Here is a 17,086-nt window from a genome sequence, read left to right on the forward strand (position 1 = left end):
GTTACCATGACGATATGAAGATGCGCTCTGCCATTGGCGTTCGCTCTCTCGCCCATTCTCTGTGTTTGCCGGAATCTGTGGATGCTTCGATCTGCTTGCCCCAGAGGCGCACTCTCTGGGCGCAGACTCCACGAGGTTCCGGTTTTGGGTAGCTGTGAAGCTGATGAGAAGCCGTGGTTCTCCCGCACGAAACCACGCTTGCAGGAGCAAACGGTACAGAAGCGCTTATAAATCGCACATAAATTCCTGCTTGTGGCTTTCGCGATGATTGTACCGTTTCACTCTCGCTTTTTTCATCCCCCGCCCTGTGAAGGGTACCGGTGGAGGCGCATGGTGATCACGTTGCCCGTACCAGGAATCGCGACATATTGTGGATAACGCGAGCGAATGGGTATAAATGGTTTGTGCGATGATAAAAATCTCCAGGAATCTCTCGGCATATCTCGTCATATCTGCTCAAGCTCAGTTGTTGAAGTACCACCATCGCCGCCGGTTGGTAGAGTTTAGGTCCGTGCGTGTTTTTCTTTGCTGAATTCCGAGAGCCCTTGGAACCATAATGTGAGTGCGTGCGTGTGTGTATGTCCATTACAAGCAGGATAAGAAGCAGGCTGAATGTTACAGGGATTTTATTGTGTGTGGAAGCAACACTATTTATGGTGCTTTTCTATTCAAAAATGACATTTTTGCTGGTGTTACGTTGGTGCTGCTTGCGGAACGTCTGCTAATAGGCAAACAAAAAGGCGGGGACCGAACGCCACCGGAATGGGGAGTCTATACAATACCGAAAGGTAATGAAGCGTATTATTCCTTCGCCCGTACTGTGTCCTGCCATACCCAGCTCTAGTAGCCCTTCAAGGATAATGCTTTCATGTGAATCAATTGGTGGAAAATATGGGAAAAATAAACATGACTACTCGACCAGAACACACCGTGTGTCAGTCAGAGCGAGATGAAATGGAACGTCTAATCGGTGTATGGGTGTGTTTGTAGACTAATCGGCGAATAGTGGCAGTGCCACAAAGTCGCATATTGTTTCCCCATTCCAGAATACTAATGGGATGTCCCTTTCGACCTCCTCGGGTCCTGGTTTGAAGCAAGGTGCAAATTGAAAACAGAATTCTCCGCGCCTTCAGAACTCGACAATTCCAGCGAATGTATCCCGCGCCCAGGTGCCTTTGCTGATATCACCAGTGAAATGTGTGCCTCGTGACCCTTCCGGTTTACGGTAGATGGGAAACGTGATAGAATTGAATTAAAATTCAATCCGAAAGGATTTACACCAGCGCTCGGTAGGAATAAAGTCCTGAGGGCTGAAGAATTTTAACGACCTCGTGACTCCATTGGATGAGAATACTCGTCTCGCAGTGAATCGGTCGGTTTCGGATGTCGTTATTTTTACAGTGCACACAAAGGTGTTGGCTACTTCACCACACAAATAACGACCAACCCGAAGTTTCCTTCCTATCACGTTCGTTTGTGCCCATCTGGGGAAGGCAAGCTCATCTTGAAGGGGGGAAAGGTTGGAAAGCTCTCACACACACACTCACTCTGTGTGGCCGTTGCGGCCCTACCAAACGTCAACAACCTTCATCTCGAGGTTCGCTTCGGGCCAGAGATGGCTGAGAAAACAAGGTAAGCAGATAACGTAAGTTCTGATGCTACTACCCCACCGGAGTCCCAGATCCAAAGTGCAAACATCTGCGATTTCCGGTGATGAATGGCTTCATGGGAAGGATTGATGAAACTTTCTCCTTTCGCTGACGAGATCCTTTTGACGTAAAGGGAAGTTTTTCCATTTTTTTAGTTGGGGTATGCATTTCGTGTTTTTTTTTGAAAAATTCCTGTTGAGTTCTCTTTTTCGTTGCAGGGGATTAGTGATGCGGTAGTAACTAAACCCATCGCAATATTATACAGCACTGATCTAAGAAGGGAAGAACTTATAATACGATTTAAACTATATCTTCTTGACGTAGTAAATAACATCAAAAGCAGAGCAAATACTTCCTTCGCTTTGAAGTGTGCTGTAATTCCATCAAGGGGCTCTTAGGTTCCGGCGAGAAGAATTCTCCAGATGCCTCAACGCAACTCCGCCAATCAGTTTTCTTCCATTCATTTAATGATATCGACTCTCCTTAATTAAGTGACAACCGTCAAAAGCTATTCGCCAAGAGCTTATCCTGCTCCGCTATTCTACTGCTTCCTCTTTGATGTTCTTCTCAACAGCTTTGCGCCTGATTAATTGAAGACCCTTTGGGCTTGGGTTATTGTTGGCCGACGTTAGTCTTTCTGTCACGCTTTGTACGCCTTGCGGGAGATAATTTAAATTGCAATTCGCAAGTTGGCCATCGAATGGTTATTCCGTTGATGATGCTTGCACACAGCACCACACACTCGACGTGTCAACGGAATCAATCTGCACGGGTTCGCTTTTTGAGGACAAGGTGACCGGTTACGATGCTGCAAGAAAAGATCATTTTTCACGGTTAGATATCGACGGCAGAAGCTCCACGTGGGCATGCAGTTGTGTAAAGCACGTGGTGTTTTAGCACTTCGAGTTCTGCACGCTTCTGCTAGGTGGGGTGCACAGTACAGTGCGATGCGTTCGTTTAGGCGCACCAATAGTTAATGTGTTTCTCTGTGTCCGAATGAAATCCAAATAACTTAAGCTTTTCTATAAGTTTTTTTTTAACTTAATAGTAACTTTAACAAAACATCACTACAAAATCAACAAAGCCCCGCTAAGTTAAAATCATAAAAAAACGAAATTCATTCGATGCATTCGTTGTACGTCAAATTGCGATAATTTGTGTTTTAATGGCTTTTATTAATTACCATCGTGTGTTAAAGGATGATAGTGTACTTACTTTATCTTTTTGAACCAACACGTGTCGTTTATTCCTTGTAGATAAGTGAAAATGAGTGCTCGTTCATGACGATCCTGTTAAACGTAACATATTCCTTTATTGTATAGTGCTTTAATGGCCGGATCTCTATTCACCGAACAATTTCATTCCAGACGCACAATAAATCTACGTTTATAGCCTTTCATGGCCGGAATTGTTGGGTTTGCTGCAATTTGTCGTCTGCTTGGATCAAAGTGGTAGCCGCACGATCCGGTTTCTTGTTATTTTTGCACAGTTCGGTAGGCTCTTCCGGAGCCAAAGTTGGATTTCTGCCTTTTAGAATGTAAAGAAAGCAATAGAAGAAAAAACAAAAAAGGCATCGGCTCTTACAAGGAATCCGATCCGAGCGAGAGCAATAGGAAGATGGCACGAAAACAACTCAAAACTGGAGCATGACTTGGCGTTGTTCCAACTGGGGGAAAAGTTTACTGATTTATTTGCTACAGCGGGAAGTGACGGAATTGGCGAGGGTACGGAGCGAATGTTTGTTGGCAACGACAGCTTCCAATGCCAAAATGTTGTCCGAGCTAAGCTTCTACTTTTGTCCCTGTATCCCTCGGAGACTGGATGATGAGTTCGGTGACCGAAAAGAACGAAAGATCAATAGGAACTCTGTCCAATCAGTAATGCATTTGGAAGCGGAAAGATAGCAATGGCACTTGATTGGTGGAAGAGCTGAAGTTGCAGTTGAAAATTTAATTGTTTGCTACTGCACCGACTGCAAGAAGGCAATCGAATTTGATAAGAAATTATTGTATTAGAGCTGAACCAATTTGTTTATACTCCGTATTACCTTGATGTTTATAGACGAGCTCTAAGGAAAGCTCCCTCTTGCTACATTTCGTTACAGCTTTGCACATCGTTACCGGTCGAGCCATAGCGTTCATCACTACAAACCATTACTCCCGAACGATCGACGTATGGGACCGCTACGGAAAAAGAAAACCCGCTTCAAGGTGCTGCTGATGATGGGTACCGTGTTCGCCTGTTTGCTGTACGCGATCGAACGTCCGTTCTGGTGGGACTATGACGCACTGGAGGCGCCACTCTGGAACGAAGCGCTGGAAACGCGTGACGACGAACAGCACTTCAACTACAACAGCTCGTACTTCGTCAATACGGTCGGTTGCAAAATGCCAAGCTTTCCGGTCACGAACGAACGGATACAGAAGTTTATCGAGCGTCCGGAACCGATCGAGTGTGTTCCGGCACTGCTGGAAGCCGACGAACGGTGGATTTGGTTTCAGCTGTCGGCGGAAGACATCGAGCGCCATTACAACGTGACGAACGCGAGCATGATACAGTGCTGTGTACGGCCGTTCGAACGGTTGACCGATCAGGAGGAGCATCAGGTTGGCAACGAAAGCTGTTTCGATTATCCGGAACGGTTTACCGTGCGGGAGGAAGAGTTCGTGATGGCCAACTGTCACCATGGCGGATCGAAGGATGCATTCTACTGGGATTACTTTGCGTTCGTGCCGTCGAAGAAATCAGTCGAGCAGAGGTTACGAAACCGGAGAGATCACCACCAGGAGGAAGATCCCACTTTAATGGGCGATCAACAGCAGCTGAATGTGATGATACTGGGCATAGATGCGGTTTCGAGATTGAATTTACACCGCCAGATGAATCAAACATCCGATTATCTACTCAACACCTTAAACGGTAGGTATAAACCAGTGTTGTGCCATTGTGTTGTATATACAGTCAAGTCTCTCTAACCTGCAAGCTGAAGGGACCGCTATCTTTGAGAGATACTAGCTAAGGGAGACTTGACTGTACTATTTTCAATGAGGAGTCATCGAACACCCTCAAAAGAAGAAGTCGACCCTCAAAAGAATCATGAATCCTCATAGAATCAGGAATCCTCGAATATTCTTAAATCCTCACAGAATCATCCACCAAATGGATGAATCTTGAATTTTCGTGAGGATTCTTGTATCTTTGGGGATTTTTACAACCTTGAGAATTCCGAATTGAGATTTAGATTCATTCAGAATTGCATGAAAGCATGAATCTGCAGCAGTTATTCTCAAAACCAGTATAAATGGTGTATAATCAGTGGCAGAGTTAAAGAGTGTCTATGTCTTTCCCGAATACTTCCAGGCATTGAGATGTTCGGATACAACAAAGTGGGCGACAATACATTTCCCAACATGGTACCGGCCCTAACCGGGCTGGACATCGAGGAGCTCGGTGCAGCATGTCTTCCAAACGCCAGCAGTACCTTTGACCTGTGTCAGTTTGTGTGGAACAAATTCGCCGCAGCGGGCTATCGAACGGTGTACGCCGAGGATAGTTCGGCGATGGCCACGTTCAACTACGGCAAGAAGGGCTTCCATCGGCAACCGACTGACTACTACCTGAGAAACTTTTTTCGCCAGATGGAGTCGAGCGTGGGGTACAATAAGAAGCTTAACGCCAAGCTATGTCTGGGCGGCCGGAATCCTACCCGCGTACTGTTAGATTATGCTCGCAAGCTGGTGAAAACGTTCGGCGCGAAGGAACCGGTGTTTTCCCTGCTGTGGGCCGTCGGCATGACGCATGATTTCTTCAACAATCCCTCACTGATCGATGACGACTATCGGCAGTTGTTGGAGTTCATGAACGAACAGCAGCAGCACTATCTCAACCGAACGGTGCTGATCTTGATGAGTGATCACGGCATCCGGTGGGGATCGTTCCGGAACACTTACCAGGGCATGATGGAGGAAAGGCAACCGTTTCTGATCTTCGTACTGCCAGCCTGGTTCCGGGCGCAGTATCCTTCCGCTTTCCACAATCTTCGTCGGAACCGATTGCGGTTGACGACGCACTTCGATCTGTACGAAACGTTGAAAGAATTCCTGGATCTCTCCGGTCTATCGACGGAATCGATTCGTGAACGGACGGAGGAGTTGCTGGATATCAGACCCATCCCAAGAGGTATCAGCCTGTTTCTGCCGATTCCGGCTACGCGTACGTGTGAGGATGCTGGAATTGCGCCACACTGGTGTACCTGTCACGATCACAAGGCGCTAGCGAAGAACGATCATCAGGTGATACAGGCTGCGCGATTTGCGGTCGACCGAGTGAACCATCTGCTGCTGGAGTATCCACAGTGTAGTGTGCTGCATCTGAACTCGATCGAGGATGCGAGCGTCGGTATGTCGCCGGAAAATATTACCGCGAAGCACAAGTTCAGCGACATCAGCGTGCGGTTCGTTACCAAACCGGGAGATGGGGAGTTCGAGGCAACGGTACGGATCGATTCCAACAACGATAGCTTCCTGACCGGCACAGTTAGCCGCACCAATCTGTACGGCAAGCAAAGCTTCTGTGTCGACGACTATCGGCTCAAGTTGTACTGCTTCTGTGGACGGTGAATTCCTGAAACGGGTGACGGGATGTACGAAACCCACTGGCCGGAGAAGTTGTAACCGTATTAGATAGATATACATGGGCTAGAGTCCGTAAAAAAACCGAAGAAGACGTAGCTTTAGTGAAGGCGTTAAACGATCATGCAAATCAAACAATTCGTTCATTGGCGGATTCATTGCGAATACAAGTGATAGCTATAGAGATACGAGGTTTTCCCTCAACATTTTTGGTCTACATTACAAACTAGGCGCGAAGTTAGGTCTAGTTAGGACGAGGAAAGGGCGTAGAAAAGTGTAAAATGTATAGTTGCTGTTTTATATTTTGCAGTTTTTTTGTTTAGTAGTGTGCTTTCGTTGTACAACGCGTTGCAGGAAATAAAGAGAAACGTATTATTTTACAATAAAAATGGTCTTGAATGGTTTTTTAATTATGAACTTTTATTCTACCGTTTACAATAAAAAGTCAGCCGTTTAGTGGAAGTTCAAGTGGATACAATTAATCAGCTCTTAAGGGTATGAAACTTTTAAACAGCACTTAAGCAGCGTTTTCGTCGTGCTATGCATTAACTGTTACATTTGCTGGTTTTACAAGCAATTTTTTTGCGAAAGGTGTAAATTATAAAAGCTTATATGATTGTAAATTGCTTTGTACTCTAAAAAACATGTAAAGGTTATCCTTATCTCCTTTAAAATACTGAAACTAAAATGATAATTTTATCGATGGAAGCTTCTCGCTGTGCACAAGGAGTAAAAAAAAACAAAAAATCGATGATTCGACGAAGTGTCAAATATAATGCGAACCTCGATTGTTATTATTGTGATTCGATGAAACGTGAACTATTGTTTTGTACGCGCTAAAAGGCAAGCAAAAGTGCTTAATAATTAAAAATGAAGATTACAAAACACAAGAAAACTCGTAAGTATATGAGTTTTTACATAAACAATTTCGGATTCCGGGAACCATTGCTTGTGCTAATCGATGGAAGTTTCTGCCACGCTGCGTACAAGGTAAAGCTGCAATGAAAGCGTGTTCCAGCGTGTAATGAGTTTGTTCACTAACGTTATGCTTTAATCGTATCCACCAGGTACGGCTCCAAATAGAAGAGCAGTTAAAAAAGTACTTTCAGTGCGAGGTGAGAGCGATCGTGACGGCATGCATCATCACGGAGACGGATAATCTCGGTCCGGCATTCATCGGCACCAGTCAGCTGTTGAAGAAATTTCTCGTCCACCGTTGCGGGCACGAGAAGCGACCGCTCGACGGTGGTGCTTGCATTAAAACGATGACAAAATCGTGTCACTATATCGTGGCAACGCAGGATCGTGCGCTGCAGGAATGGGTACGAGGCAATCCGGGCATTCCGTTGTTCTATCTGCACAATGGGTCCGTGCCAACGTTGGTACAACCGTCGGAGGTGCATCGTCAGGCGGCTGCCGATGGGCAGAAGAATCGGGTTGGTATTCGTGAGCTTGATCAAAAGATGATTCAAGCGCTGAAGGTAAAGGAAGGTATCGCCGCGCCTGAAACGCCCGTACGCAAAAAGCCCAAAAAACCAAAAAATCCTAATCCTCTCTCGTGCAAAAAGTCGAAGAAAAAGAAAAACGATGCAACAAATGAGAGGAATGAATCAGAGCGAAACCCGGCAACGGTTAGAGATAGTGGAATAGTTAAGAAAAAGAGCAGAAAACGTATAAAGCTACCGAAACACGTTATAGAGCATTTGAGAAAATCAAATGGAGTGCAAAATACAGAAAGCAACTAAAATAAATTAATCATTTTCGTTAGTTGGTAAGTGTAAAAATGCAACGCGCATCCTAGGGGCATTTCTTTCAAAACACCTCTCCTGATGACCTCTGTGTTTTGTGGAGCATGGACATGTTATGATAGGTTTTATTTTTTTCTGTTAAAAACTAAAAATGATCCAGAATGATGTCTGTTTTTTTTTGCTGCTGTTTCGTCCCTCTATTATCCGGCAACGAAACACGGACAAAATGATATACCATACAATCAGTTAATTTGCCCTGATCTCACAGATGGGGAGGGGTTTGGGATTTACACGGCAGAAGCGGCATGGGACGACTCACCACAACACAACAGCAGCGCATGTTACTTTCGCCTCAGGGAAGTAAAAGCGGTGCGCTTTAGTCAAAATGGATAAAAGGGTTAAATGTTTCAAAGGAAGCTCATCGTACGGAGCGATATACAAAAGGTTGTTGCATGGTTACGACTGTTTTTGACGAGAACTTGAAAGAAATAGGGTTTCTTTCGTCTCAATTTCGACGAAAAAGCAATAAAATTAATGTGAAAGTTATACTCAAATTAAAGAAAAAAATGTTATGATCGTACAGAGTACAGAAAATTAAGATACGGTTCCAAACTGCTTTCTCCTACTCTCACCTGTGTAACTTCTTTTTGTCTTTTGTCGGTATGAAAATGGGGTTTAAAATTGCATTGATTGATCGATTGCTTGAGGTTTTCGAAGGGGATGTTGGGTTTGTTTTGAATGAATTCAGGTGCCGTCAGTCTTGGATTGCCGTTTTTGTTGATGCTGCTGCTGCTGCTACTTGAGCAGATATCAGATATTCTTGTAGCCCATGTACTGCGCGGCAATGACCAACATTTTGATACCGGTACAAAGCGGATTGGATGGGTTGTCGGTCATAAACTTCTGACAGTTGTTTATCAGCTCCAATATCACCTTCGGCGAGTGTTCCTTCGTGATCGGATCCTGAAAGTCCAGGCTAACTATCGCATCGGACAAGTACCTGAGAATGCAAACAAACCGGGTTAATACAGTTCCAATTCGCGAACCGCTACATCTACGTCGTCTTGTTATGCTACACACTTTTGTTTTAGTTCATTGTAGTTGCTCATATCGGCCGATACTTGCTGTATCAGCGACAGCAGCACCGTCTGCTCGAGTGGACACGGATTAAACACCTGCTTGTAGTCGGCCCGCTCAAGCAAAAATTCCACCAGATTCAAATCATTTGAAAGCAGCGCCTTGTGGAACGCTTTGTTGATCTGGCCACCACTGAGGTACTGCTTGATTTGGTCCTGCACGTCCATATTGCTTGGTGCGGGCGTTTGTGCCTGTGACCGTACCACCGACAGGACGGAATCTTCCAGCGAGGATGTTTGCGCCTCGAAGCCCTTCTCAATCTCCTTTCCAATGTGTTCGCGGATCGACTTCAGTAACGTCGTTTCCAGTGTCCGCATATCCCTCTCCGCGCCGTGTCGTATGAGTCGGGCACACGTGTTAAAGATACTGTCTGCAGCTGTAGAAAGGTCTTCCGGCAGTTTGCGTATTATATCTAAACAGCCGTTTGTCGATTCCTGCATCTTTACCACCCTGTCCAGGTGATCGTCGATCTTTCGCATTACTGCAGGAAAGTAAGGTAGGTAAGCAGTTGGTACCGTTTGTAGTCCCAGCAAAAGGTCGCAAACAAATATACTTACTCTCCACTATGCCGTGGCCAAAGGATGTATTAAGTTGAAAGAAAAGTTCCTTCGTCTCTCGGCTGTAGGTGGGCAGTACGACTTCCCGCATCGATTGGTTGTAAACATCCGTGAATACTGTATGCATTCCGGAATGTATAGCAGCGGTCATCACCTTCGTGACAGGCTGTGTTACGGGATGAAGAAGAAAAGATAATTGAAGAAACAAAAAGTTGCCTGACACCTGCGCTTGAAAAAAAAATAACTACCTCACTACGTATTGTTCGCTGGACGGTTTCACGCATCGTCCCTTCGTTTGCGAGCAGCTTTTCCGCCAGTTCCATGCTTATTGCACGTTGTACCACGTCCAGCTTGCCGTTAATGGTCGGTACCAGCTTTTTCTGCATCTCCTGCATCAACACCGGTGCCAGCTTGGTTGACAGCTGGCCCATTATCGCCTGAGGTAGGTGCGTCAGTGTTTCGGCTAGCCGGGACTGCTGGGAGTTGAAGCAAGCCAGCAGCGTTTGTTCCACTTTCAGCGTGTGCTGCACGAGCAGTGCGGACATCTGCGATTCAATCGTTCTCGGAAACGTTTGGCTGAAGCGGTTCAGGGCCGTGCTGCACCGCCGTTGCTCTTCCGCTTTCGATTTCTTCATCGCGTCCAGCTGCGTGTTCAGTTCACCGATCTGTTGTGACTGCATTAGCAGCAGCTCCATCATCCGGTCTAGCTTGACATTAAGGTCGGCAATCTGCTTCGACCCTTCTGGCACCTGGACGACCGTGGCTGGTGGTACGACGGCGTACGTTTCCCGTGCCGGAGATGGTTTTGGATCGTTCGTTGGACCGGTCGTTGGCACATCGGTCGGTACTTTCGCTGGCCAAAAGCTAGACGAGGAGAGTTCATCGTTTGCTTCCACTCGTGCTTTCCCGTCGCATGGACTGTGACCCAGTGTGGTCTCCTTGCTGCGCTTGACAGCCGGAGAACTGTCCTGGCTATCCGGGATGGGTTCTTTAAGTGCTGAAACTGCAGCCGCAGCCTTTTCCTCAGACAGTAACACACTCGCGTCCACCGCAACAGGTTCCCCATTTTTCTCATCAACCTCATCTGGATTGTCATCGGTACCGTTGGCAACGACCACAACACCGTCCTCTTCATCGTATCGATCGGTCACATTAACGACGCCCTCCTCCTCCTCATCATCTTCGTCTTCGTAATCGTCCTTCCTTTCCACGCACGCGTACATGAATAGATCATCGACCGTGCTCATTACTGGACCCTTGGTAGACATGATTTGTTGCACCTCCCGGCTTGGGCTTGAACCGCCGCTTGCGAGCATTTCCGCGGATGGCATCGGTGGTACGCCTGGAGTATCTTTAAAAGAGATCGCACAATTTGAAAGTTACACGACTGATCTGATTTGCACTCAGAGAGATCACTTCTGCCTACCTATAGCGCTCTCCGGCGCCATACTGGCTGGCCCGTTGGTTGGGTTCCGGTGCTTCGTTTTACCGTTTGCATTATCATCCGCCTGCTCCGTCAGACTTTTCATCATGTTCACAAACGCGAGCTCGAGTTTGTCCGCCGTCGGCAGCACGATGGGTTGATTGGCCTTTGCATCAACTGATGCCAACAACTCCGAAACTGCAGCTGCCGGCTCCGCCTGCTGATGTTGTTGGGTGGCCTTTGCCAGCATAAACAGCGTGTTGAGCACTTCCGGCTTAACTGATTCATCGCTTTTTATTTTTTCTAAAAACAAAACCAAAAGAAATTGTGATTTAGAGGCAATCTTTCTATGGGCGTGATGTGTAAGCAAAGAGTTTTGAAAAGAAACCCAAATTAACTACCTCGAACCGTCGGTGGTTCTGTTTCGTCAAGTGTGAGAATTTTGGTAAAGTGTTCCATGTTTAGTGGTGTCCGCGAAACATTAAGGACACCATCCGGTTGCCCCGTTCTTGATGGGTGGCTTCCCTTTCTGTTTTTCTTTTGCTCGACCGTACTTCCGATTACATCATTCGCTATTGCAAAACCTAATTTCCCACAGTTCTTCTTGCCCTGCGTGGATACAACCTTGGGCTCCACGTCCGTGTCTTCCTCTTCGTCTTCCCCGTTATCGTCCGGATCGTCGGTAATGTTAGCGATTCGTTCCGAACCGGCCACCGAAGCGACACTAGTGTTGCCACCACACTCTTCTTCTGGTTCGTCCTCGTCGTCGGAGCTATTACCATCGCTAGACACACTGCCATTTGCGCTGGCCGTGCTTGTGGCAGACGAATTGGGCTTCCTTGCACCATCGGTCGATGTGGTGGTTTTTGCGGCCGTGGTCACGTTGATCGCTGACCCCCGGCCGCGTCGTCTACCGGCAGTTCGCCGATCGTACTGATTCATGATCGTTTCCATTTCGGGATAGGGCAGCTCCGAAAGGTTGATTATGCGCACATCTTTCAGGTTCTCCTTTCCCGCTGTAGTAACAAACGTACGGAAATGAACCGTTAGCCAACATCGTTGAACGAGACGGGTAAAGGAAAATATCTTCCCCGCCGTGTTGTAAAATCGATAGTAATATGCTATTTGTATAAATAATAATTAGCAATACTAGCATAAGCACATAAGGAAATTATAAACAAATATGCTCAAAACTATTTCAAAATATACGGGGACAACAATTTTATCTACTACGGTAGAAACAACAAATAGTATTCGAACATGACGGCTGTATATCTCCCCAGAACAGATAATCTATGCAAAGTTGCAAATTAATTTCTAAAAATGATATAAACCTATCGTATTTGCAACAAAAATATACTAGAAAATGGGGCAAACAAAACAAATAAAAGTTCAAATAACTATTCTCAAAATACACTACAGTGATCAACACTTTGCAACTGAACTGTTTTAGTAAATACGCAACCAGCCAGTTACATTACGACAAAATTAAACATAACATCACTTGGCCTACAAAAACTTGAACGTAAAACATTCGCTATACCTTAGAGAACAAACTCAAATACAAAAACAGAATAATCTACGCAACATATTCAACCAACATAGAATAAAAACAACTTACCTGATCTGCTACCGCTGACAGGCGTGCTGAAGGAATCCGGTGTCATAAGATTCACTTTGGTGCTACTGGCCGGTGTTGTCGGTGCGCTGGTACCCCCAGCGACCGCCGATGGTTGTGTCGTACGGATTCCTACAAACACTTCGTTTAATTTTTGTGCTGCTTCAGCCATTTTTAGCACTATCGGGTCATCCACCACATTGGCATTGTCTGATCCGTCACCATCTTGGGCATCACCGTTCTTAACGTCCACCTTCGACGGCTTCCCTTTCGATGCCGTACCACCGTCACCACCACCACCGCCATCCAATGAACGATCGTCTTCTTCCGATGGTGGATGTGATACATTGTTGTCCGTCGTTTCGTTCGAGGCGGACGAAGACGCAGAGGAAGAATTTTCCTGACTTTCCGTCACGTCCACATGTCGGTCCGGTTCTTCTGTTAGCTCTTTTGTAAGCGGTTCGCTCTCACTTTCCGGTATCGCATCGTACATCAGCGTACAGTCCTGCAGATTGTTTGGTTGTACTAAAAACATACGAATGACAACACACTTCGGTGCCGACTGATCGTCATCATCTTCGTCCTCATAATAGCCGTACTTGGAGTTGCCGGTCGTTGCGTACAGTATGGCAAACCCTAACACGGATGCCGACAGTGGGTACTCCGCGATTGACACAATGTACGGCTGAACGATCGTTCTAGTACCGTCCTTGCCAAGGATGCTCTTCTTCGATTGCACCACCGGTTCGGCCTCGGGTGAGGTAGCACCTTTTCCTTTCCGAATCTGCATTACGTAAATCTGACGCGTGTTACGTTCGGTAAGCACAAGATACGTAGAGGAGATATCGATTTCTGCCTTAAAGTGAAGCGACGCATCGGCGACCGGGGACGTTAGGCGGATAGTTTGAAGACACTCCCAGGACTCGCAACACCACACCTTGATTTCGGAATTGTTCTCCGCGCAGGTGATCGCATGCTTCCAGATCGTTTTATTATTCACCGTTTCGGTGTAATTGTCCAGGAAGAAGAAGCTTGTGATCGGTTTGCCATCGTGCGGTTTCCACATATGCAGCCGCCTCGGTGAGCGATCGTTCGCGTGCTGGTACACCTGATAGAACCGGATCAAACCGTCGTTCGAACTGAGTGCCAGTGTGGTACCATCGTCGGAGAATACGCTGCCCGTGATGATAGCATCCCCATCGTTCGCTTTAAAGCCACCCTCGTCAATATCCGACGCTTTCAGGTCGGTTGTGTCGATGTACGATTTTGCCAGCGCACTAATACTGTAGCACTGGAACGTTGGTCCGCGGGTCCACACGAGCAGCTCCTTGGCGAAATCATCGCTATAATCGGCACCATCGCTCATGTACGGACACCAGGTAATACGGTCGCATGTAGGGACGTGCCCATCGAGCGGATCGACAATTTTAACCTTGAGCGCGGTGGTTAGCTTTTCACCCTTCACCAGCACCTTGTGGACGTGCAGTGTCGTCCGTTCGATAATGCCGAGCAAACAATCGTAGGTGTTGTTGTGCGAGAACTGCAGGTCAAGAATTTCATCTGACAGTCCTTTAATCAGACCTCGTTCGGGAAGATCCAAATGGGCTACCCGCACCATACTTTCGCTCTTGGACTGCTTCGTTACTGTGGAAGATAAAATGTACCAGAGCGTGAACGATCATTAGTGGATGACATCATCGGCTTTCTTTCAAAACTGGCTGTACCTCGAATTGAGTATGCGAGCAGAAAACAGTCCTTGTGGCAGGCTATCAATCTTCCAGGGTAATTTTTCTGTTCCCATTTGAAGTTGACCACATTGACCAGCTTAATCTTCGAGCTGCCACGATCATGTTTGCCCTCGGTACACACCACTCTAATATTTTTATCGGTGGTCTTAAAGGAATGTTGAGGCTCTTCCACACTGAAAGCACTGGAAAGAGAAGATCAATTCATTGCCATGGCATAAAAGTGACAAAAGAAAGCATTTCGTATTTCCACTTACATTTTCCGGCTGCTGCCTGCAACGGTCGACACGGTCCGTTCGGTGGTTTCCATGGTTAATTCAGCGCTGTCTGTAGTGCCCTTCGAATGTAACAAGGACGATCACAAATGCGGTTGCTGCTGCTGTTGTCCAGCAGGTGTGGGTTGATAAGGTAAAAGTCTTCGCAAGCAGACGCGTCGCAACAACCCAAACAACTCAATAGTGGTGATGATGGCGAAAGTTAGCATAACATCACGTATCGTCAACACGTAAAAGTAAAATCTCTACACTGTGCGTCTGAACTAAACTTCAGATCGATGGTTTCCTATTACAAAGATGCCGTATTTCTGATTCGTTGTGTATCTTTTCCAACTCGTCAGCATTAAAGCAATTGGTGGTGTGAATTTCACAAGCTTACTACTAATAACAATACATACGCGCACACACAAACTGCGTCAAATGGGAATTGTTTCTAAAACATTGATTTTCTTACACCGAGCGCCTTCTCCAGCGGGTGGCTAGCCTTCTTTTGGAGGGATGGGGTGACGATGATGAAACAACGGAAACTAGGTAGAAACTAAAGTAAAACTTCTTCGCCAACGGGAAGACGACTACAATTGGTGGCTCGTTTAACGTAGTATCTCGCTTGAGGGGCTTTCTTTTTGGCCTTTTTTAACGATGATGCACTTTCGTACGCTGTTTGCTATGATGCGTTCGTTTCCTCGTCTCGGTATCCTTCCGCGGAGGTCGTCCTCGCCCGGTTTGCGCACAGCGATAGAGCGTGCTCGGGTGAACGTGTGGGAAGGAAAACAAATTCGCACACGGAATGAAATCGGCTCGCCAAAGGCCTACTGGAATAAACAATACGGATAGACACGATTGGACGAAATGGGGGAGATTTTTCCCGAGATTTCGATTCCCGGTTCGTCGGAACGCTTCGATTTTTTCAGCAAAAATATAAATGCAAAAATTGGCTTTTATGCTGCTGTCATCGCTGTCAAAATGGAAGTACCCAAGGAGCAATTTTGGTGGAAGTCATTTGACAGTACGAGCTCAGCTGTCACTCAGATCAAAATAGCAGGACTTTTGTGATTTTGTCCTTGAATCCTTTATTCAACTAATGTTGAGTGAATCTAGGACAGCTGCATAAATCTTTGAGGGAAATGAATGACGCTGAATCTCTGTGAAAGAATTCTCAAAAACTATTAATTTTTTGAGAGCCGAGAATCTAGAGCCGATTTGAAAAACACCTCACTGAAGTATGAATGACTCCTATGATTTATATGAATGATATCTTTTAAATACTTTATAAAGCACAACTCTAATTCCAACAATGCTATTTCATGCGTCCACTAGATATTTTTCCGTCTGCCATCAATCTGATACCAATTCTGAGATATAGGTGACGCTTTCTGTGATAAAAGTTAGTTGGGAAGTGTAGCTACAATTTGAATTGGATTTGTTTTTTTATACAGCATGAAATATATTTAAGTAAAATTCTAAATTTGCATGTTCTTTTTATGTACAATAGTATCTGTGATATATCATAATTACAGCACAGATGAAACAAATTTGTCGTTTCCTTTCTACCTTCGCGTGAATCGTAAAATAACCTTCACCATGTGCGTTCAAGCACATGGTCAATGCATACCAGGTGGTAGCGATAGATTTCGCGCAAACATACACCTCACTACTGCTATCAGTCAGCTATTCGAAGCGGCATCAATCGGAGTGTGTAATATCCAGTGTGCTCCTGGCGCTGTTACATAACGATCGATCCTTCAATTCCGGTGACTTTTCCCTATTGTTGGTTGGCGCGTTTTGGGTTCCATGGAGACGGTAACGACCCAATCCAACCCACGACGCTGACGAGTTGTTTGGTAGTGAACGGAAAAAAGAAAAGAACGAAAAAAACAAATAGCAAAAAAATATTGCGCTGCGCTCGGTGTAGTCCCTTGCGGTGGCTTTGGAACCGTAAATGTAATTAGCATGTCCAACCGATACGTGGTTTAAGAATGGGACGTGTAGCATATTGGTAGGAAGACGCAACCGTTTGCGTTACTCTGGGCGATGTTTATTAGTAGACCTTGGAAGGGACGGTAGTATCGTCATGCGGTTAGCATCCACCAGTCGTTTGGCCGGCCCATGCTCTGCTCTATCGCATTGTCGAACGATTGTTCGTTTAACGACAGCAACTACGCAACGTGTGACATCGAGTGCTTCAAAGTTCAAGCATCGTTAGTTCTAATTGACGGCGCTGTTGTGAACAATATTGCGCTTGTTTGAAGGTGTTTCGGTTATGGGGTGTGTTATTCAAATATTGTTGTGTGTTTCGCTAGCTA

At 45.9% G+C, this 17,086-nt stretch overlaps 3 protein-coding genes across 4 annotated transcripts; 2 read left to right on the forward strand and 1 right to left on the reverse strand.

Moving 5' to 3' along the window:
* Nucleotides 1–762: 762 nt before the first annotated feature.
* LOC128301747 (uncharacterized) lies at nucleotides 763–6,630 on the forward strand. Its single transcript, XM_053038366.1, has 3 exons — nucleotides 763–788; nucleotides 3,754–4,568; nucleotides 5,010–6,630. Exons 1-3 carry the CDS (start codon nucleotides 763–765, stop codon nucleotides 6,266–6,268), a joined length of 2,100 nt encoding a protein of 699 aa, XP_052894326.1. The 3' UTR covers nucleotides 6,269–6,630.
* Nucleotides 6,631–7,094: 464 nt separating this feature from the next.
* On the forward strand, nucleotides 7,095–8,038 carry LOC128301748 (rRNA-processing protein UTP23 homolog). Its single transcript, XM_053038367.1, has 2 exons — nucleotides 7,095–7,270; nucleotides 7,348–8,038. Exons 1-2 carry the CDS (start codon nucleotides 7,151–7,153, stop codon nucleotides 8,023–8,025), a joined length of 798 nt encoding a protein of 265 aa, XP_052894327.1. The 5' UTR covers nucleotides 7,095–7,150; the 3' UTR covers nucleotides 8,026–8,038.
* Nucleotides 8,039–8,128: 90 nt separating this feature from the next.
* LOC128301746 (enhancer of mRNA-decapping protein 4 homolog) lies at nucleotides 8,129–14,895 on the reverse strand. Of its 2 annotated transcripts, XM_053038364.1 has the most exons (9): nucleotides 14,766–14,895; nucleotides 14,488–14,693; nucleotides 12,767–14,407; nucleotides 11,547–12,161; nucleotides 11,149–11,448; nucleotides 9,971–11,073; nucleotides 9,723–9,888; nucleotides 9,109–9,646; nucleotides 8,129–9,028 (listed from the first exon to the last, which is right to left on the reverse strand). In XM_053038364.1, the coding sequence occupies exons 1-9, from the start codon at nucleotides 14,816–14,818 to the stop codon at nucleotides 8,839–8,841; spliced, it is 4,812 nt and encodes a 1,603-aa protein (XP_052894324.1). In that variant the 5' UTR covers nucleotides 14,819–14,895; the 3' UTR covers nucleotides 8,129–8,838. The 2 variants fall into 2 exon arrangements, with proteins under 2 accessions (XP_052894324.1, XP_052894325.1); XM_053038365.1 differs by lacking the exon at nucleotides 11,547–12,161.
* Nucleotides 14,896–17,086: the final 2,191 nt, after the last annotated feature.

Source organism: Anopheles moucheti, chromosome 3 (genome assembly GCF_943734755.1).
Source record: "Anopheles moucheti chromosome 3, idAnoMoucSN_F20_07, whole genome shotgun sequence".
Classification (NCBI taxonomy): domain Eukaryota; kingdom Metazoa; phylum Arthropoda; class Insecta; order Diptera; family Culicidae; genus Anopheles; species Anopheles moucheti.